General features: G+C 33.4%; 1 protein-coding gene across 1 annotated transcript in view; it reads left to right on the top strand.

Annotated features, from left to right (window-relative positions):
- The window catches only part of DPH6 (diphthamine biosynthesis 6), a 175,115-nt gene that overhangs the window by 8,019 nt on the left and 143,049 nt on the right, over positions 1-24,047 (top strand). Inside the window, exon 3 of the mRNA XM_012766346.3 lies at positions 285-478. Coding sequence (XP_012621800.2) covers positions 285-478 — 194 coding nt within the window. The remainder of the gene's footprint in view (positions 1-284; positions 479-24,047) is intronic.

Raw genomic sequence — 24,047 nt, 5'->3', positions numbered from 1 at the left:
TCTGCTCTTTAAATGTTTGTTTTTAAAAATTTATATATAACTGTATTTTGTAATTATCAATGGAGATAATTAGTATGGATATGAAGTAGATGCAACTACAGACAAATAATGTGCAATTCTTATATTTTATTTCACTACATAAGTGCAGAGAAATGTATTAATAGTATAGTAAGCTTTTAAATTCAATGCTGACTACTCTTCAAGCAGAAAAACCTAGATGGGCTTTGAAATCAACTTTCTTTTTCATTCTGTTTTACTGATTATTTCCACTTTAATTGTTGCAGTGGGGTCTGATGAGCTGGATAGCTACATGTATCAGACAGTGGGTCATCATGCCATTGACTTGTATGCAGAAGCGATGGCTCTTCCCCTCTATCGCCGAACCATAAGAGGAAGGAGCTTGGATATAGGACGAGTGTACACCAAATGTGATGGTGATGAGGTTGAAGATCTCTATGAGCTTTTGAAACTTGTTAAGGTATGCAGAGTAACCTATTACATATATTTAATTTAGTGTGTAATTTAGTAAATTGCATTTACTGAGTTATTTAGTAATAGATAATTTATATCTATTAGTAAGCCAACTATTCTTTAAAAGGATATTTTGTCTTTTTGGGGTAGGAAAACCTTAAAATTCTTAATATTTCTTCATATTAAATGGTATTTAAACATAAGACTTTTGTTATGTTTTGGCATCCAGGATTATCAAGTGATATTAAACTGAGTTTTCTTTTCCTTGGGATATTGGAGCTGATGCTCATTCAATCATTTTTTTTAACAAATACTTTTTGAGTGCTTACTGTGTGTTTGGCACATGCTGCTAGGCACTGGGGATAGGGCTATGAACAAATGAGACAAAGATCTATTCTAATGGAGCTCACTTTTTAGTGGAAGAGGACAGATAATAAACATAAATAATATGCTTGATAATCAAGAGTACTAAGTGGAAGAATGAAGCAGAGTCGAGGTGAATAGCACATGATGTTGGCAAAGGGTGGCTATGGACGTGGTGCTATGTATAGCGGTCATATAAGACCTTTCTCATATGGTGAGGATTAAGTAGATAGATCTAAAGAAAGCGAGAGACAAAGTGAGCCTTGCTAAAATCTGGTGGAAGAGGTATGAATTAAATACTTAAGTAACTGTATATAAGAGTTTGGCAGTCATTATGCACTCATTGTTAATTTTTCTAGACAGAAAATTTAGGAGAGAAAGTGCGGGGCTCATATATCTAATTGGTACTATAATTAGTAAATGTTAATTAATAGATATTATTTTTTATTGAGCAATTATCTCTTCATTCTTATTGACAGTCAGTTATTTGAATAACTCTTCTTCTTCAGTATGAATTTTTATCCAGTCAGCTACCGTCAATTCACACATAAGGTGTATCTGATGAAATAAGGAATTTAAACCAGTATTTCCTGGATGTCTTAGCATTTTTTCACAAGGAAAAGTAGGAAGATGTCTGTTCCTTCCTCTATGAAGGGAAATGCATTTCATTTTTTCACTCTTTAAAGAAGTTCAGCTTTTTCAGAAGTTGTGTAGTGAACATGTGTCATGAAAATTTCTAGTCTCAAATATTGCTTCAATACTATATTTTAAATTTGATACATATCAAAGCTTAATATTAATTAAGGATTTTGATTCAAAAATATATAAAGCACTTAAATTCTTTTAAAGTTTGCTTTATTAAAATTGTTCCTATTTTGTATGTGAGAACATTTTCATTTTTATTTTAAAAAGAAACTGGTACAAAAAGCCCTTAGAGTAGTTCCATAATTTACTGTTTAGTTATTTGTAGCATAAGAAGTAGATATTTTTCAAAGGAAGTCACAGGAACCTGGTTTCTTTCTCTGAGAAGACACATGCTAATAAACATTTTGATTATCAACCAAGGAGAAGGCTTAAAAGAGTTTCACTTTTAATGGTTGTCTCTCCGTAAAGGTACAGTTATGATCTTGACGGTGTTCACTTTGAAGTGTGAAATACTCAGGGCAAATCCTACATTTTCAAAATTTCTTTTTTAGGATACAAAGAAATTGGACAGTAAGTTTTTTAATATAAACCAATATTACAAAATGGTGAGATTCACACTAGAAGTAATCGAGTTGCTTAAAAAATCACAAACTTGATAACTTTGGAGAAGCTCTGTGATAATAATAGTCTTCCAAGAGAGGGGAAGATAATAAATTACTAATCAATTTAATTAAAAATGGACAGATTAGTAGTAATTAAGAAGAAATTTCCTTTTCGATCCATGCTGTCTTGGGAGAAATGGATGGTTTGCCATTATCTTTATAGTAACCGTCAGTTATGACATAAATTAATTCTAATGTTAAATCTTGACAACTTCTGCTTTGGAAGTTCATACATGATAATTATAACTATAGTTGAAAGAGATGTTATAAAGTTATCTGGGGCTAAGTAGTTCCTTCTTTTCCTGTGTAGAAATATTAATTTTAATATAGGATATTCTAAGCATATAAATATCAGAAATTTATTGCTTTTATGGAAGAGATTGTATAACTATGCTTTTATAGTTAAATCCATTTATGAAACACTGCTACAAAGATTCCAATGGAGGTCTTACATATTTTAATGAGTAATTGAGTAATTATGGAAAAAACGATCTAGAAAAGCTGTAATTTTTCAAGTTAGTCTTCACTTGCTCTAAGAAAAAGAACTGCATTTTTAAATTCTTTGAATATTAATGTAGTGTTGAAAGCACTTATATTTATTTTCATTTTAAACATTTATTTATAACAGATTACTGTTTTGTGATTTTCACATGTAACTCAGTCTTTTGTTTTTGTAGCTTCTCCCCCCCAAATATTAGAACTAATTTTTGAGTAGATGTTCCTTTTTGCAGAGAGTTCAATTTACTCATTGTGGAAAAGAAATAGGAAAGACTTAGAAGAACTTACAGAATTATAAGGTTCCTTTTGTAAAAATCATGAAAACTTATAGAAATATAATAAGCCTTTATTCTTATAGATTAGGAGGCAACTATGACAACTGAGATAAATATCTCAAGCAGTTTAAGTAACATAATCAATGTACTACTTACTGAAAGATACATATAAGCACCATATCTAAATAGAAAATATTTTTAAGGATCAACATATTCTTTATTTCTCTACTGGATTGGAGCTACTTTTAATGAATCTTATGTCCTCCTCTTTTCTTGGTTTAGTCTCTCCTTTCAGTGAAATCTATCTTTAATAGACTGTCTTAGAGAGAATACTTTCAAATTCTTACATTTTGAAAATGTTCTTATTCTTTTCACACATTTTATTGATATTGGTTGAATTTAAAACACTGAAAGTAATTTTTTCTCAAATCGTTGAAAATGTTGCTCCGTGGTCCTCCAGCCTTTTGCTGATGCTGATATGATTTTTGTTCATTTTTTTAGGTGACTTGTTTTTCCTCTGTGTTAACTTCTTTTTTTCTCCATTATTTCATTAAACTTTTTTCTTTTTTATTATAAAATATTATAGGGGCACAAATATTTTTGGTTACATGGATCACTTTTGTAATGTTTAAGTCAGAGCTATAAGTGTGCCCATCACCCAGATAGTGTTCATTGTACCCATTAGGTAGGTTTTCGCCCATCCTTTTCTCCCCCCACCCCCGTTTGATTTCCACTGAGTTTTACTTCCCTCTGTGCACATGTGTGCTTAACGATTAGCTCCAATTTAATAGTGAGTACATGTGGTGTTTGTTTTTCTATTCTTTAGATACTTCACATAGGATAATGGTCTTCAGTTTCATCCAAATTGTTGCAAAAGACATTAATTTGTCCTTTACTTTTAGTGCTTTGAGGATTCTCCATATTAGTTTTCATAGAAGTTCTAATTTGCAGTCCCACTGACAGTGTATGAGTGTTCCTTTCTCTCTGCATCCACACCAGATCTTTTGTTTTTAGACTTTTTAATAAAAGCCATTCTAGCAGTGGTAAGGTGATACCTCATTGTGGTTTTAATTTGCATTTCCTTGGTGATTAGTGATATTGAGCATTTTTTCATGTGTATTGGCCATTGTACACAAATCAGTATCATTCCTATATACCAATAACCGTCAAGCTGAAAGTCAAATCAAAGACTCAATACCATTCACAATAGCTACAAAGAAAATAAAATACCTAGAAATATACTTACCCAAGAAGGTGAAAGATCTCTACAAAGAGAACTATGAAAGCATTGAGTAAAGAAATCGCAGATGACACAAACAAATGGAAAAACATATCATGCTCATAGATTGGTAGAATCAACATTTTTAAAATGTCCATGTTGCCTAAAGTGATTTATAGACTCAATGCAATCCCCATCAAAATACCAATGTCAATATCGCTCAGACCTAGAAAAAATAAATCTGTGCTTCATTTGAAACCAAAAAGGAGGCCAAATAGCCAAAGCAATCTTAAGCAAAAAGAATAAATCTGGAGGTATCACATTACCAGACTACAAACTATACTACAAAGCTGTAGTAACCCAAACAGCATGATATTGGCACAGAAATAGACACTAAGACCAGTGGAGCAGAATGGAGAACCCAGATATAAAACCATGCTCATATAGCCAACTGATCTTTGACAAAGCAGACAATAATATACACTGGGGAAAAGAAGCCCTAGTCAATAATTGGTGCTAGAAAAATTGGATAGCCACACACAGAAAATGAAACAGGATCCATATATCTCACTACTCAACAACAATTAATTCAAGATGGATAAAAGACTTAAATGTAAGGCATGAAACCATAAGAATTCTAGAAGAAAATGTAGGAAAAACTCTTCTAGATATTGGCCTGGTCAAAGAATTTATGACTAAGACTCCAATGGCAATCACAGCAACAACAAAAATAAATAAATGGATTTTATTAAAGTAAAAAGCTTCTGCACAGCTGAGGAAATAATCAACGGATCAAATAGGCAACCTCGAGAATGGGAGGAAATATTTGCAAGCTATACATCTGATAAAGAGCTAAAAACCAGACTCTACAAAGCACTCAAGCAAATCAGCAAGAAGAAAATAAAGAACCCCATTAAAAAGTGGATAATAGACATAAAGAGAAGCCTTTCTATTAACTTTTATGATTGTGGCTTTATGCTTGGTGTACTGAAATGTCACAGTAATGCTGTATTGAATGTTGAAGGCTGCTTCTCCTGCATCCCTTCCACAACTCCGTATTGAGTAGCAAAACTCCTCTTTCTGTCATTGATGGTTCAGGGATAAACATGTAATCCAGGTGAAAGCCAGTCACAACATGACATTCTTCTGGCTGTAGTGATTGGATCAGAGATGGTTTTATTAACCTATATTGGTCCTAATGTTTTGAATTATGGGTGGTTGGCAGAAGAGAAGCTCTTTCTCCTTCTGTGCAAAGAGATGTGTGGATATAAGACCTAAAACTGCTGTAACCTCCCCTCCCCCCCCCTTTTTTTTCCCTGAGGAAAAAACCTTGATGTCCAATCTGACATCTGGGAAATTCTCTTCCACTAGTTGTTTGATAATTTGCTCCTTTTAATTTTCTCTGTTCTCTTTTTCTGGTCAGATATTATACCTTCTATATGGAATGTTCATGGCCCTTCTTTTCTCACATATTTTCCATCTCAGTGTCTTTTTGTTGTATATTGTGTGAGATATCCTTTTTAAATTTCCTTACTTTCTTGAATTTTTTTATTTTAGCAATCATATTTTCAATGCCAAGAACTTTTCCTGTTCATTGAGTGTTCCATTTTATAACAACCTGTTTCTCTTTCTACAGATCCCTACATCTCTCTTAAAATACAAATAAGAGAATTTAGATGTTATCTTTTTGTTTCCCATAATTTTAGTGTTTTTTGTGGTAATCATTTTTCCTATGCTTTCTTCTTTTTCATGTTGTGAGCTTTTCTCAATTGTCTTAGTTTCCTGTTTGTATCTAAGTGTAAGAGGAAAGCTGACTATGCATGCCTTTGACTCCAGAGTTTTCCCAGCCTCACATCTCATACCTACCTGGAGTTCAATATAGTGTGGCTTGGTTCCTTTCTTGCCTTTATTCTCTTCCATGCAAACTGTAGATTATGTCTTCCTCTGCTGACCAATCAGTCATCATTCCTTCTTCATCTGCTTTATGACTCCAGAAATTAATTAAAATCCTTTTTTCATAGGTGGTTCCTTCCTGTTTATTATTATTGACAATAATAATTTAAAAGTTAACATTTTAATAATAAATATTAAATACATTATTTAATAAATAAGTTTAATAGGAAAAATTAAATTTAAATCAAAATTATTTTTTATTGTTGACAGTAATCTAAAGGTACATTTTACTTCAAGTAAACTAAATATAGGACACAAATTATATAATCAAAGTTTAGTTTTTTTGTATTTTTTCTGTTTCTCTCTTGTCTCTATTTTCTATTTACTCTGTTCTCAGTTAGGACCATTGTAATTAGAGAATGGCTTCCAGTTACATTCTTCTTGGTTCAAATCTAATAGGAAAAGCTCCAATTTTCTTCTGAAATAGCTCAAAGGAGAATCTAATTATGTATCATTGTCACTCATTGGCCTGACTTTTATCATTCATGAGCCAGTTGTTGGAAGAAGATTCCTGTGTCATTCCTGGAGTGAGAGATGAAACCATGATATACTGGGATCATGTTTACTAAGAGTGAAGAAAGGGTGGATCACCAAATATAAATCAAGTCGTTGCTGCCAGATGGGTGAACTGTAGCAGGGGGGCAAAAAGCAACACATTTTCTGAAAATTTATAGGTTCCAACTGCTTACAAACTTGGAAACCATCCTAGATCATTCTTCTTTCACTATCTACCCTATCCATTCTTCCCTCACTCTCATCTTTCCTTCCTTCCTCCCTTCCTCCTGCTCTTCCTTCTTCTTTCAAAAATAGAAGGACATTGGAATCACAGCAGTGAGCTTATTGTCCGGGAACTGTATATTCTGTTGCTAATGATTTTTTCCTACACAAACTTGTTCCATTTTCTGTATTTCCTCAGTTAAAAGCATCATTTACCCTGTCACCCAAGTCAAAACATGGACCTTGCTACTAGTCTTCCACTTTTTCTCAGTCGTTATCCACACTCTAGCCCCCTCAACCACCACCATTAGATCTTTCGAACCTGTTGATAATACTTCTCTGACTTCTATAATCTGACCCTTTGATCTCATTCTTCCATTACTGGTCTTTCGTCTGTACTGTATAAGAGTCTCTTCCTGATCAACATGTCTTCAGTATTGCCTTATCCTCCATCCAGCCCTTCTATCACATTGTTGTCAGCTGATCTGTATAAATGCTTAAATAACCCACAATGAAGATATAGTCCAAACACATTAGGCTGACACAGAAGACTCTTTAAGGACAGGCCTTTGCAATCCTACGAGTCTGATCCTGCCATTCCCCCACAAGCCTCTGGGGATCAAGTATTTATGAACTAATTAGGTTTTTAGGAGATTGCTTCTCATGTCTGAGTCTTTGCCTGTGCTTTTCTTTACCCGTATCTCTTTGTTCTCCTGAAGAACGCCTTCTTGCCTCATACTCTTTTATGAAACCTGCTTTAATTTACCTTCTTCCTGTCTCTTCCATGGCAGCTTGTCCATACCTCTACTGTGGGTCTCACTGCATTATTAGGATTGTTTATGTGACTTTCTTGCTAGATTGTGAGATCCTGAAAGACATACTCAGTGTTGTTCAATTTTATATCTCTAATGCCTAGCAGAGTTCCTGGCATATATGGTGACATATTTTAAAATAAAATATTGTTGGACAGATTAATTAGTCCAAAATTTATCAAATTATTTTATATCTAATAATTTTTTTAATATAGAGGAGCCACATCATTGTTATAATATATGATGATAAACCACTGGTAAATTCATTTTGTTTTTGTTTTTCTTATTTAGAAGCTTAAATGGAATGGGCATCATAGTGGAAGCTTTTAAAATAAGGTGTCCTTATGGATTTGGCAGTGTAACCATTAACTAACTGTACCAAGAATAATTTCCAGCTGCATTTTATAACAATGCTGAGCAGACATTTTTAAAAATTATTTTTGGCATCTGCATTTTAGAAAACCTGACTATGGTGGAAAATTACTTTGTGCATTTCTTTTCACTTCATATCTTGGGGAAAAGCCCTAGATTGTTGGGTGGCTCTGAGGCAAATATAGAGGATTTAGAGTGGGAGAAACATATAAGATGGACTTAAGATTTTCAGGGAGGACCCAGACATAGTGCTAATTAAACAGGCACACAGCCCTGTACAGATTGCTCCTGGCTCTTCAGCACTACACAGCTTGCCTCAAGCCCTGTCAGTTCCCAAGATTTTGGACATTAAACCTGGCCCCTTGGCACAAGAAATGCTTTTCTAGTATTGATTCTGGACTCTAAGCAGGAAGAGCTGGCACTGGAACAGACCAGTATCATTTTCACTTCCAGGTGCAGCTTTATTGAGGCTGTGCCATATCTGGCCCTTTCAGATGATAAAGTCAAGCATGCATGAGGAAGCACATGATGGAAGATCTGTCTGGAAATAAAGTGTTGGACTATACTTGTCAATTATTGGAGCGCCCATACTTATCACAGGTCCAGATTTTCATCTATAAATTCTCCTCGAAGTCTAGAAAACATGACTTTCTCATTTTGGCAAAACTATTATTCTGTCTCCTCAACCTTGGACTTTCTTCACTTGGTATGAATGATTGTGTATGTATATATTACACATGTACATATATACTCTTTCTGTGTATCTGATTCAGTACCTGTCTATAAATTCACCAATTGACTTATATCCTCTATTCCTTTCTTCTACAAACAATAGATTTCTTCTTGTCTTATCATCTACTCTTTATATTTTAGTGTGGTGGGTATGTTTGACTTTTTTTTCAAATTGTTTTTTTTATGCTTTGTAACTTCTGGTGCCTGTGTCCCATTGACTTTCTTTTTATTTTTTATTTTTTGCTACCATTTATTTCCAAAGAAACCTTTTGTAGATGTCTACTTTTGGAGTTGTGTTGTCTGAGATGCTAGATGTATTTCTGTCCTGTAGTTTTTTACTTCATTTCTAGACATGTAGTATATCTTGTTTTTGCTCTATTTTCTATTAAGTGACTGAGAACACATTACCAAGGCTTGTTATCAATAAGTATAAATTGCTTTATTTCTTTATTGTTGTCATTACATATTTTTGGAGCACAGGACTTTATTGGCAATCACACAATAATATGATAAATCTTGAACTGATCTTTTAATGTCAGCTTTCCCTTTTAAATTGGGAGCATCTTCAATAAGCAAAGTTGTAGTGCCTCAATCATAAGTAGTTATAAAGAGCAATGATATCATTAAATATTTAGAGGTGGGCTTTTTGTTGTTGTTATTAAGAGATGATTTAATGAGGGCTTGTTTTGTGACATGCTAATGTGAAATATTGCTGAATGAATCAAAAGAATATCTTAGTTGACCTTGACATTTCTTGTTTTGATCTTAACCATTTAGAGAATTTTCTTATGTCTTATATTAAGCAAGTATTAATTCAGTGCTTATAAGGTACCAATACAGGAAAGTAAAAAGATGTATGAGACATATCTCTGCCTTCATAGACCCAGAGGAGATAAGACACAAAGAGAAATTAATACAAGGTGCAGTTGCCATTGGAGTGTACAACTAAAGGATTTTGAGGATTCAGAGGAGGTAAAAAATCCCCTGTTTGGGGGGATCAGAAGAGGCCTTATGGGGGAAGTTATATTTGATATCTTTGAAGGTTGTTTAAATTTTGACAGAGGGAGGCATTGGAGAATGTTGCACATTAAAGGGCAGAGCTTAGCCAAAGTCATGGACACAGGAAATCATGAGATGTATTAGGGAAATAGAGAGTGGTTCAATTTACTTTAGAATTTAGAGTTTGAGAAATAGTGGAAAATAAGTCTGTAAAGGTTGATTGAAACAAAACATAAAAGTCTTAAATTTTAGGTCAAGTATTGTTCAGGCAATGGAAAGCCCCTGAAGTGGTATTTTCTAAAGTGAATTTAATGGGTCACAGGTCATTTTTTTTTTTTAATGAAAGAGACTATAATAAAATAGAATATCAAAGTTTATTGTTCATAGTCAGGATAATTATTGTTTTGTGTAATGTGTGAATGTGTATACACACATGTTATATGTACACTAGGCTGTTACATGGTGTATATATTTCTCATATTAAACAAGTTCTGTGGTCATCAAGATCATAAGGTTGAACCACTAATAATATAAGTTATGGATTAGAGAAGTACAACTCTGTAGATGAGTTCAAATTTAAAACCAAGATACTAGGTAGCTGAAAGGTTTTGAGGACTTGAACTGGAAGAATAGCAATGGGAAAGGGAGAAGGAAAGGGGTACATTGAAGATGGATTGATAGGGCTTGATGATGATATTTGACTAGTGACAAGCAGTCTATATAAAGTATCTTGTAAACTGACAGTTCCACAGTTAATTTATACAGCTTTCACTGAGCAATATTGATAATCAAAGTGAATTATGATGGCTATATATTAAAAATATTGTCTTATTAAATTTTACAGCATCCTATCTTTGTCATCTCTTTACTCTGGTATAGGATGATAAGAAAATGCCTCATATCAATCTAGGTTCATTTAATCAAGATTAATTCTTAATAAATTTTGGTCTTGGTGGTTTTTTTAATTGAACATTTAACATTTTCATTATTAAATTATATGCAATATACATCAACTAAACTATTTTGTCCTTATTCTTAAAAGCACTCAGTGTGGACTCACAGAAGTAAATAAAAATATGACATTAATATATTTTAACTTAATAATAATCCTTGTAGATGGGATTCAAATTATTATTATTAATTACACAGAAAAAATTATTTACTGGTAAATCAAGCATAATATAAATATCTCTATAGGTTCTATAGCCTTTTGTGTATCATATCAGATTGAACCTGGCTTATTGGCCTATAAATTAATTGACCCCTTAAAGTCTATTATGGTCACCCTCCAGTCTCTCACCCTCTATAATTTATCTTGCAAGCTCCTTTGAGGTTAATCTTTCTAACATGTAGATTTAATCACATTACTCTCTTAATCAAAAATCTTCATTGCTTATCATTGATCTGTTAGATGCTCTGAGATATTACTTCAGTTTATCTTTCGTCTTTTCCAAGATTCTCCTACATGGAACTTTGTGTTCCACTTAAATTCGACTATTGTCAGAGCTCATTCTTTCCCACATGGTCTGTGACTTACCTACATGTTCTAGTCAGAAATAACCTCTCTTTTCCAAGTCCTTCTTTTATATGGCATCTCCTTGATATCTCCCTTGATTCACCCCCACTGAATTGGTATCTTCCTTCCTTGAACTTTTATATAACACTGTAACTGCCGTATCGTACTTAATCTGTTTTATTATCGTGGTTGGATGCCGTGATTCATGCCTGTAATCCTAGCACTTTGGGAGGCTGTGGTGGGAGGATTGCTTGAGGCCAGGTGTTTGAGGTTGCAGTGAGCTATGATGATGCCACTGCACTCTACCCTGGGCAATAGAGTGAGACCATCTCAAAAAACAAATTAATTAATTAATAAATAATATCTTGATATACAAAGCTACTATTTTAAAAAAATCTGGAGTTTTGTTTGTTTTTGTTTAAAGATTATAAGTTACTTGAAGAGTAGGGTAACTTATGGAGTAGGGATTGTATTTCATTCTTTTTTATTTCTTGTGATATTCCATATAAATCCTGGATATAATAGTCATTGTTATAAACTCTGTTCCTCTGAAATTCAGTCATTCCATCTATAAAATGTAGATATATCTTTCCTCTTGTCTTATTTATTTGTTTTGAGACCACATGAGGACATATATGAGAACCTCTTTGGGTTTCTAGGAAGAAAGATGCTATATAAATTAGTTTTTTTTTTTTTTTTTTGTAGCCTGTGTACCTTATGTTAGTTTCAGGCCTGTCTTCTTCCTCATTCCATAGCTTCAAAATAATCCAGTAAAGTTAAGCCAAGTAATTTTTTTATTGCATACAAAGTTTCATTAGTATATTAATATTCAGTAGTAGCTGCAAGTGGGCATTGAGATGAGTGCAATTCTTCTTGACTTTATTAGTAAGTTAATGCAGAGAAGAAAAAGAATGGCTATCGTTCAAATTGTGAAAGAGGATTTAATGGGGGCAGATTTATATTATAGATTGGATTGAATTTATCCTTCTACAATTTTTTTGCCTATAATTTTGGGATCTTTTTTAGACTTTTTTATTCAGATAATTTAGCCTTCCAAAAGATATGTAGAGTTAATATTTTCTATCTAGTGGGGAGTTAAAAAATATTTTCTATCTAGTTTCTTCTGAGGAAACTGAGGCATGGACCATTTCAAAAGGAGGGAAAGAGGTGAACCTAAAGTTGACAAAGGTTCTAATTTAGTATTAATAGATGATTTCTTTCTATTAAAATTAATTTTGGCACGTTCTTTTAGGATTTAACTCCATGCTTATCTTTAAAATTTAAGTAGTATATTTTCTAGTAACTCATTTGTAAAAAGCCTGAAGCAAAAACTTCCATTTGAAAGTTAGATGAACCAAGTTTAGAAAATTTAGACTTTTCAAAGAGTATATGAAGAATTAGAGATTTAAAAAATGGCTCTTTGAATGTGCCAAGGCAGCAGTTCCTGTATGTTCCTGTACGTAAAAGCAATTACCTCTCCACACCAGCAGAATTTTACTATACTTATTATAGTGTTGAGCCATGTGGTCACTGTGTACTTGCACACAGTGGGTGCTCAATGAGGAGTTATTAAATTAAACTTAGCAAAGTTAAGCCTATATAACCTTGACAAAATTAAGCTAATATTAATCCTCATAGTCATCTATAAAAATACATTGACAAATTATTTCTCTTTCTTGTGGAGAATTCTCAGCTACCTACTATAGAACTGGTTCTAGAGCCATTGAAATGCCCTGTGGTTTATTTTAAAGCTGGTTCCTTACTGACTGTTTCCTAGGTAGTAATTTTACAGAGAGATGGGAAGGGAGAACCATCATTATTTAATAAATAATCCATGGTCTTCCTGCTTTAGACTTTCATAATTTAGCTCCTTTAAACATTTTTATTGGTCTCAGCCATTTTTGTGACTTCTTTTGCCCTTATCCAGGTTCTACTGATTTTGAGTGGTCATATATCCTGGACTTGATCACAGAAAGCAAATAAGAATCACAGAAAGCAAATAAGAATCAAACTTAGGCCGGGCGCGGTGGCTCACACCTGTAATCCTAGCACTCTGGGAGGCCGAGGCGGGCGGATTGCTCAAGGTCAGGAGTTCAAAACCAGCCTGAGCGAGACCCCGTCGCTACCATAAAAATAGAAAGAAATTAATTGGCCAACTAATATATATAATATAAAAAAAAAATCAGCCGGGCATGGTGGCGCATGCCTGTAGTCCCAGCTACTCGAGAGGCTGAGGCAGGAGGATCGCTTGAGCCCAGGAGTTTGAGGTTGCTGTGAGCTAGGCTGACGCCACGGCACTCACTCTAGCCTAGGCAAGAAAGCGAGACTCTGTCTCAAAAAAAAAAAAAAAAAAAAAAATAGTGAAAAAAAAAATAAAATAAAATAAAAAAAGAATCAAACTTAGTGGATGTCAATATAGAATAATGTGATACTTTAAGACAGGATTTTTTAACCTAGAAGGGAGAGGTATTCTTGAATTCTTAAAAATTTTGTGCAGATTTTTTGCATGTGTAAATTTTTCTAGGGAGAGCTCCAGATTTTTATCATAGTCTCACAGTGGTCTGTTCTTTTCAAAGGTTTAGGAAGTACTTTTGACCATCAATGTCAGAAAGCCTTATAGCCTGAAACTATATATGACCAGTTAAGTCAAGAATTAGTTGTCTTCTGAGTTTGTAGCACATGCTGTGCTATGTGCTATGAGATCAGAGGGTCTTCTGGGGTTTCCAATGACTGAAGGGTCACATGGAGGTCATATCTGAAAATAATAAATATGCTATGTGTTTCCTAAGAAAGATATTAAGATCCCAAAGACAGGCTAAAGTGACATATTAAAATTTCAGATAAAAAGTGATGGGACCATAGAAGGGCAATAGGTTTAGGATGTGGCTGGTTCTAAATAGGCCTTTGGATTTTATGTTGAAAAGAGAGAAGAATAGGGATGAAAAAGGCAATTGCTCCTGATCTCATTACGTGTAGCTTTCTTTTCTAAAATTTCTATTGCATTTATTTACTTTTGTGGGTAGTTATTATATTATGCTTTGTTTTATATAATCTGCATATATAATATATTCTCCCTGTAAGTGTATAACCTTTTGAAGAAAGGGACTGTTTTTCAACTTTGGATACCCTTCAATGCTCATGATGGTATCCATAAGATGTCTTCAGAATTTTTAGCAAATATATTGCTCTACTGAGGCTGTTGAGGATTTCATATGGCACATTCAATTTTATGGCTATCCAAGGGTGAAATTTCTCTCAGGACTTAGTATTTGCAATAATTTTGCTTTACCATAAGTATTGGGCAGTGTTTATTGTATGAACACCATAAATTATACAACTCATATTAGCTTCCTGTTTGTGTTGATTTTTGGAAAACCCAGAGCCATGTGATTTTTTCAATTATTTTTATCTTACTGTAATTATGATTGCTATTTATATAGAAATATCTTTCAGGCATTATTATAAGTTCTTTATACATGTATTCTAATTTTATTCTTACATCAACTCTAATTTATTATCCCTATTTTATAGAGAAGTGAACTGAGACACAGAGAGGTTAAATGACTTGTTCAACATCACACAGCTAAAAAGTGGTAAAACATATACTTTTAATCACTATGTTCTGCCTCCCAGCACTGCATTTGTGTAAATTCATGCCAATATTACTATATTACAATATATATATATATATAATACATATGTAAACCAATAAGGCAGGTGTAGAATTGATAGTAAGACAGAGGACCAGGCATGTGGTTTGATAAGAGGGGGTTATTAAGTCAGAGATCAAAGTAATCTATTTATGTTTGATCTCTTTTCAGAACTCTCAGAATAATTTTAGATCATGACTATTCAAAGTATAGTCTAAGAATTAGCCTGGCTAATCCATTAAGTGTTTGTTATTGGTCCAAAATAAGATATATACAAAAATTAAAAATAAGCATTTAGAAATTTTTAAAGTAATTTGAAAGAGTAATTTTTATCTGTCAACTCTAATAATAAAAATTTGGTCTTATAGCTGATATCTTTTAAAATTCTTATTCTTTTAATTCATTTTACTGTATTTTACAAAGGTTTCTATCTTTGAAAATTTGGAAATTAAAAAAAATGATTCATAACACTGTGAGAAGTGCTGTTCTAGGTAACAACTTTGCATGTTTTTAAACTATGGCTTGTAAAAAAGAAAAAAAACCATGATCTGTAGTTTGAAATGACATGCTAATCTAGACCTTTTTCTGAAGATGTGTAAATTAGTATATTTAGCTACTTGGTCAGTTTCTTGGTTTTGTGAGAAGAGGCCCTAAACTGAAATGATTTGGATGAGAGAAAGGGGCCATTTTTCATTTTTTTCTGACACTTAGTACCTTTCTGAAGAATGACATAGTTTGATTAAGTTCTTGATCCAAGATAGTAGTATGAGGAACTTGTCTGTTATCCATAGTTGTAGTCTCCTTTCTTTTTTTTTTTTTTTTTTTTGAGAGGGTCTCACTTTGTTGCCCAGGCTAGAGTGAGTGCCGTGGCGTCAGCCTAGCTCACAGCAACCTCAAACTCCTGGGCTCAAGCGATCCTTCTGCCTCAGCCTCCCGAGTAGCTGGGACTACAGGCATGCGCCACCATGCCTGGCTAATTTTTTGTATATATTTTTAGTTGGCCAATTAATTTCTTTCCATTTATAGTAGAGATGGGGTCTCACTCTTGCTCAGGCTGGTTTCAAACTCCTGACCTCGAGCAATCCGCCGGCCTCGGCCTCCCAGAGTGCTAGGATTACAGGTGTGAGCCACTGGTGCTTGGGCTTGGCCTCCTTCCTTCCTTCCTTCCTTCCTTCCTTCCTTCCTTCCTTCCTTCCTTCCTTCCTTTCTTCCTTTCTTCCTTTCTTCCTTTCCTTCCTTCCTTCCTTTCCTTCCTTTCCTTCCTTTCCTTCCTTCCTTTCCTTCCTTCCTTTCCTTCCTTCCTTTCCTTCCTTCCTTCCCTTCCTTCCCTTCCCTTCCTTCCCTTCCCTTCCCTTCCTTCCCTTCCCTTCCTTTCCTTCCTTCCCTTCCCTTCCTTCCCTTCCCTTCCTTCCCTTCCCTTCCTTCCCTTTCCTTCCTTCCCTTTCCTTCCTTCCCTTTCCTTCCTTCCCTTTCCTTCCCTTTCCTTCTTTCTTTCTTTTTCTTTTTCTTCTCTTTTTTCTTTTCTTTTCTTTTCTTTTCTTTTCTTTTCTTTTCTTTTCTTTTCTTTTCTTTTCTTTTCTTTTCTTTTCTTTTCTTTTCTTTTCTTTTCTTTTCCTTTCCTTTCCTTTCCTTTCCTTTCCTTTCCTTTCCTTTCCTTTCTTTTTTTCTTTTTCTTTTTCTTTTTCTTTTTCTTTTTCTTTTTCTTTTTCTTTTTCTTTTTCTTTTTCTTTTTCTTTTTCTTTTTCTTTTTCTTTTTCTTTTTCTTTTTCTTTTTCTTTTTCTTTTTCTTTTTCTTTCATTTTTGAGACAGAGTCTCGCTTTTGTTGCCCAGGCCAGAGTGAGTGCCGTGGCGTCAGCCTAGCTCACAGCAACCTCAAACTCCTTGTCTCCTTTCTTGACTTATCAAAACAGCTAATAAAAGAATTCTAATTTTTTTAGTATGTCTGAATTATTCCCTGAAATGACAAAAAAGTAAAAAAGATGACAACAACAATAAAACATTGCTGATGAGGCCAGCTTAGTTTTTAGGTTTTTTTTCAAAGGTAGTTTCAGAGAGATATTTGCAGTCCTGTTCAGTTTTTAATTTTTGGTTTTTTTTTTGAGACAGAGTCTCACTCTATTGCCCGGGCTGGAGTGCCATAGTGTCATCCTAGCTCACATAAACCTCAAACTTCTGGGCTCGGGCAATCGCCTTAGCCTCCGGAGTGGCTGGGACTGTAAGCATGTGCCACCATGTGCCATCATGCCTGGCTAATTTTTTTTCCTATATATTTTTAGTTGCCCAATTAATTTATTTCTATTTTTAGTAGAGACAGGGGTCTCGCTCTTGCTTAAGCTGGTTTTGAACTCCTGACCTTGAGCGATCCTCCCCCTCGGCCTCCCAGAAGGCTAGGATCACAGGCGTGAGTCACCACACCTGGCCAATTTTTGTTTTTCTTTTTGAGTAGGTTGGGAGTCCTCTTCTATTATATAATATGTTGTAAAATAGGTTCATATAAATTTACTAACCCTAGTAGAGTCTTTAAATGTCCATGAAGTTACCATCTCCTCTTTAAAATAATCTCTAATTGGTGAGATTAGCATTTAGTGAGAAATCCCTCACTATTTTTTCGGGTCTTTGAAAGCATGCCTCCAAATAGAGATATGGGCTAAGGATATGAACAGGCATTTATTTTACAGAGAAAGAAATTCATAATGACCAAAAAATATTTGACCTCGGTAAATCAAAAATGCAAGGAATCGCTTTGTCAGGGATAAGAAATGATACTGGTTTTCGGGAAACAGGTATTCTATGTGCTTCCAGCAGCCCTATACATTGGTTCAACCTTTCCAGAGGGTAATTTGGCAGAACTCATCAGACAGGAAAAATACACTCCCTCTTTACCAAGCATTTCTGTTTGGGGAAATTTATACTAAGGAAATAATTGAAAGTATACTTGATTTAAAAATGATCGGGAAGCTAAATTATGGTGTATCCATATAGTGGAATACTCTATGGCATTACAAATGAAGTTGCAGAAATACATCTGTATGTTTTATTAAGAGAAAGAAAAAGATTTCCAAATACACTGTGTAGTATAACATTATTATAAACTGTATTTGTATAAGTATGTGCATAGAAAAATATCTGAAGGATATATTTTAAGTCTGTGGACAGAATTAAGAGTGTTTGTATAATTTTTGTACATGTGAAATTTTTAATTTTTTTCTCTAACAAGTATGTATTGCTTTTGAAGCTTCTTTGTTGAAGGTATGGCCTGTATTTAGAAATGCACAGAATGGTATTGGGGGAAAGGAAACCTGATAATCAACAGGATGTCAGCCATTCCCCAGGTCCCTTCTGAAGGTTCATGAGAAGCCTGTTTTTTTTTTTTTGTTTTTTTTTTTCAGAGCTAGTTCTTGAAAGCTGTGTGTGAGAGATTTTGTTTTTTTATTTTATTTTCTTGCTATGGCAAATGCCTATCGTTTTTTAAACAAGAAAGCCAATGCCCCAGTTAGGTGTGTGGAGTTATTTTCATTCACCCACAGTCCTGTTGTGTTAATACTGAATAAGCAGAGACAGCCTGACTGGTGGTGAAAGATGGTAAGCCAGCCTCAGGGCTTTTTTTGGTCAGTCCTAAACCTCTGATTGCCAGGTTTTCCTAATTTCCCATTTCCAGGGCATCACTAGAGTGACCTTGCTTGCTGAATATGATGCTCTGAATCTCCAAGATTTTCACATGCATTTGGAAGTGGGCAGCCAGGCGATGTTTACAGGACTCCAAATGAACTGTGCACTCACAGCAAGTTTGATAAACACACATTTCCTCCTTTTATCAGTGAGATTGCAGAATGTGAAGTATGAGTTTCCAGTTTTACTCGTTCCCCTCAACCCTTTTCCTGTTTAAAAACTTAGACATACTAATTGGATGCTGATCTGTCCCTGTTTTTTATTCTACTTACTGGTAGTTGACGGCTTAGCCAGATACTTACCTAGGTAAGATTTGGCAAACCTTCAAAAACAAACTTTCCATGTATTCAGCTTAAAGGAGATTCATCCCAAGGAATGTGAGCACTAATTAACAGTAATGACTGCTAATCACTTTGCTTTTTATACTCCTTTAGGAGCACTGCTATTATCTAATGTAGTTAAGTAAAATGCTTATATGTGAATCAACAGTGCTGCATCCTTTTAGAAACTATTGCTCACAATCAAGCTTTGCATAAATTAAAGTTAAGTAATATTGATTTTAATATGCTGTGTTTCTAATAGTAAACTAAAATATCTAGTTAAATATCCTAAATATTAAAAAGATATTACCTCAGTTTTTTTTGCAGTCATCCTGTGGTAGATGAAAAACAATATTGAAAATAAATTTTCTCATAATTCATGACTCTTTCTTATATTTCTTCAAAACTGCATGCAACTCTTCATGGTCCCAGCAGCACTTCAATCCTGTTGTAAGCATTTATTTTATCAGATCAAGGAAAAGCAATAGGCTGTGTTTAATTTTTCTGAATTCGTGCATTTACTTCCTAAAGGATCTTACAGATCCTTTAAATTATAGAGTCCATTTATATAAACTTGGTTCATAGGATTGTGTATTCAACATTCATTAAAAAGGGTTGTTTCAGTATGCTTAGTGTATTATTAGACTATTATAAAAGCTTTCTGTTTATTTACATGCATTCAACATACCTACAAACTGCCTTGCCTCAGGAGGAGACTTAGTAAAACTCATAAATTAATAATTTAAGGGAGCAATACTCAAGTAGCATTTTGGTTAAGTTAATAAGTTAAAGCTTTAGAGTCAGTACTAGCCACTTTAACAATGCTTTACTTTTGACTTTTATTGGCTGAAAATAAGTTGTTAAACTGTGGCTTTTGTAATAAAATGAAATCTATATACCATCTAAAGCCCCTTCCCCTCTTTTGATTTATGAGTGGGTTGACATATTACTGAAGAATTTTTAACACTTTCACAGTTCTGCACTTTGATTTCAGAGAAGGTGCTAATCTCTCTGGAAGTTTGAGAGTGACAAAATGAGTTGTATACTGTTTTTCTAGGGAATTTGTGATTCTTTATTAGAGGCCTTAGTTTTATGATAGTACTATATTAATAACTGTTGATTTATCTAACATGATGTGATGGTGTGATTAGATATACATTAATGGAATATCTTCCTTATTTTACATATTATCTCTAATTGGTTTGGTCATGATATTATAATTCTCATAGCTAATGTTCATGTTTCTACAGAGGTTCAGCATGCTGTTCAGGACATTATTTTTAAATTATCAATATGAGATAATTTAATTTCCCTTTACAGTTTTGTATTATTATTTGTAGTATAAATTTTTGGTGAATAAACAAGTGGAAAAAAATTAGATGGCTGTATAATAAGAAGATTTATATTGTATTATTAGTCTTATTGTATATGTTGCAAACATATTCATTAAAAGGAACTTTAACACTGTACTTAATTGAATTTAGTTTCAAAGAATTGTAACAGGAATGATGTGAGAGAATAGAAAATATATGGAAGCTTAATTTAATGCTATCCATATGAAATTATAAGATTTGTAAGTGTTGTTTATAACTTTTTTATTTGACATCCTAGTACTATTGCACAATAGAATGAAATGGATGTCTTTGAGGAAAAACTTGCTTTTTCTATTTTGCTGTGAGTTTTTATGTACAATAAAATTATATTTTAAAAAGACAAGGATTTGTTTTCAGGTTTTTTTTTTTTTCAGTATGTGTACTTTCATGTGAAAGTGATTGATTTGTAGCTGTCATTTTACCCAAAGAAGGGACAAATGGAATTGGCCTTTTACACAAAAGTATGCAAACAGACTGCATTCTTTCTGTTGATAGAATTATAGAAGGATTGCATGAGGTGCCACATTTATTTTGCTATTGATTGTGAAGAGAATTCTGCAATGGGGTGCTGTTTCCAATGGATAAGGAGGTGATATGATTAGTTACCTTTCTCATGAAAGCACTACAAAAGGAAATGCAAAATGTGTGCAGTGCAATGTTCTCAATTTGACAGTTGTTTTTGTTAATTTTTTTCCCCCATTGAATCGGCCTATTTTAGAAAAACATACATTTGGATTTTTTTTTTCCTTTATATTAAGGCTTAGTAGATTTCCATGCATTTGACCCTTTAGAGAAATTATACCTTATAGACAGTTTTCTTTTTTTAGGCTTCTATTGTAAAGCTTCAAAGCTGATGCAACAGTGCCCTCTATAGTCTTTTAATGAATAGTAGATAGATGCAGATGATTTGGAATATTCAGGTAAGAAGCAGGATATTTAAGTTCAATTTTTGCTCAGACAAGAGACCCCTTTTTCCTAAGTAGACATTCTTGTTTTTCACCAGCGGCTTTACTCTAAACAAAGAGAACAAAAGACCATTCTGAGTTTTCATTTAGAATTATTGGCTACCTCTTGTTGCTACCCCATGGTAAATCTCAAGTTTTATCAGACATTCATCAGAGTAATTTGAGATAGATGGAATCTTACAAGCTGTACTGTCTCTTCATGAAATATCTTTTTGAAGTTGAACTCCAATAGGAGTATTTTAAAAAATAATTTAGTTTCTTTCTACTTGTTTCTTCTATTTAATTAGAATCTGAGTGGGCTGCCTAAAACTTTAACTTTTACTTTTCCTAAATTAAGTAACCCAGGCTTTGTACATGACATTATTTGAATTCAAACCAAGAGAGTTACACAATGACTGAAGTATTTGTCATTCATTAGCATTGATTTAAATTTTAGATTTCTATTCTCTTTTTTGGTTATCTATTATATATGATGATGGCTAATTTTTTTCTTGAACATACAACTAGATGTGAAGTTACGGATAATAAAAGTAGGCATCATATTTAGAAGTGATTAGAACAAAATTTTAGGGATCAAGTTTATTTTGCTTCTGAAAGTATTTTGGTAAAAAGTGCATGGCCCACTTCATACTTTCACTATATTATATTGAACACATTTCTTAACCTCTGAGCCTACTTTCTTGTCTGTAAAATGGGAGTAAAAATAGCTGATCCTTTGAAGTTTTTGTGAGGGATTGGAGATAATGTATATAAAATTAGCCAGATCATTATAGAAGCTCAAATGGTAACTTTGTTTTTAAAACCACAATGTGAAAGTAAATGGCTTTGTTTTATATGAGGAAGTTTTAATATAAAATCTAGAACACATCTAATGCACTTCAGATTTGAAAAATCCTATGTGGCAACTTCTGGTTATTTATGTAAATCTGAAAGTTGGAGCAGCATCTTGGTAATGAGGACTAATAAAATGAGAGTGCATTAACTTTCAACTCCCTACAGACATCATTCCCAAACTTTTAAAATAGGCTGTCTTTACAAACTTTGTTTTAACAGACATTTACACATAAACCAAAATTTGGCAACATGAGAAAATGATGATAAATAAAACTCTGAAAAAAAACCAAAACAGAAATGTTTAATTTTTCTCCTTTAGTGTGTCTGGAAATACTGAGGATACTTTTTCATTTACGTGGGTTCTTAGTAGTAGTTTAGAGCCCTTATTCATGTGTTCTAGATAAGTGGCTTTTGCTTTCTTCACCACCTATAGGGAAAACTGATGTGTAAAATAGATGAAAGTGGAGTTTTTCTGGTTGAAGTAGATTTGAAGGAACAAAGTTTAAAAGCTACTTGATACCATACTGTGCGTGCATGTGTGTGCACGTACATGTGCACGCACATGTGCACGCACATACTCTTTGTGTAAGGGCTTTGTCTTACTTTGGTTTGAATTCATAGCACCTAAATCTGCACCTGGTACATAAAAGATGCTCAATTAACGTGAGGTGAATACAGAATTTTTCCAACATTAGGCCTTCCCTTGTTGATATGTAAAATTTCAAACACCATATGTATAAAAATACACAATTTTATATAGCCATATAATATTAAAGTAATTGTTCTCTGTGAATCATTTCAAACAAGTACTCTTCTAGTGTAATCCATCAATTTATGTTTTAGAAATCAAACATTGTTTTATTTACAAATAATAATGGAAAATAAAATATTCATAACTTGTCTACAAGATGATTAAAAGCTGTTATATTCCACAATGGTGGATTTAAAGATTCAGACATTTCAGATGACCCAGTGTTAAAAATAATCTTACACAAAGAAATTCAAATTAAATTTTCTCAACATTCAGTAAAGTGTTGTTTTTCTTGTAAAGTTCTTATTTGTGTTTCATATTGATTTCAAGTAACCTTAAATATAATCTTTTATTTTTAGTATATTGCTCTTGTTAAAATTGAGGATCGTGAAAGTATCTTTTTTTATCATTATAAGGAAGGAACCCATGTTTTAAGTTGATAGCATGAAAATGAACAAACTCCTAATAACTAAATATGATAGTTATTTTTAAAATAATAAACAGTTGCAGTAAGAAACATGTTTAAAATTAAATTCTGGCTTTCAGGACTGACAAGATGCTGTCTACCAAAAAAAAAAAAAATTGAATAAGGTATTTTTCTTTGCAATGAGAGTACCAAATTAAGAATCCACTTAATTAAAATAATGATAAATGTAGATTACATTACTGAAGACAGTGAAATACAGCTGCTCTGTCTGGTGAGAGCCTGCATAATTTACCAGGACTGTACAAAGAAGCAATGGAGCAGCCACTGTAGACTGCTAGAGGAAATGTCCTGTTTATTCTATATACATTTCTTTCTTTAATTAAAATGTCAATGATAATTTTATAGCAGTCCTCAAAAAAAATCCTTCTTTAAATTTTTTCAAGGTGGTAGAATATGAGATGAGATCATTACTGCTGTTGAATGAAGCAGATTAAACCTAAGAAAAAATAGCATGCTATTATTTTTTATTAATTCAGTTTGCTATATTATGAGTTGATATTGAAATATGTGATGATTTTTTTTCATATGAGTATTCATGAGAGAAATGTGGCAAAGTCTTTGAGTATACATTTCATTTAAAAATCTTTTGGAGCCACAAGCAAGATTTGGGTGGAGCCAGAAGTAGTACTGCTTGCAAATAAAGATATTAGGTATGTATACTGTGGAATTCTCTTGGTGGGGCAGACACATCCTAGGGGTATATCAGGATCATCTGGGTGGTCTTTCCTCCGCAGCTCCATCACTGGGTTGTGATTAGGAGTGC

The sequence above is a fragment of the Microcebus murinus genome, chromosome 6 (genome assembly GCF_040939455.1).
Source record: "Microcebus murinus isolate Inina chromosome 6, M.murinus_Inina_mat1.0, whole genome shotgun sequence".
NCBI lineage: Eukaryota > Metazoa > Chordata > Mammalia > Primates > Cheirogaleidae > Microcebus > Microcebus murinus.
The sequence above is the reverse complement of the archived record's forward strand: the minus strand, read 5'-3'. Positions and strand labels throughout refer to the sequence as shown.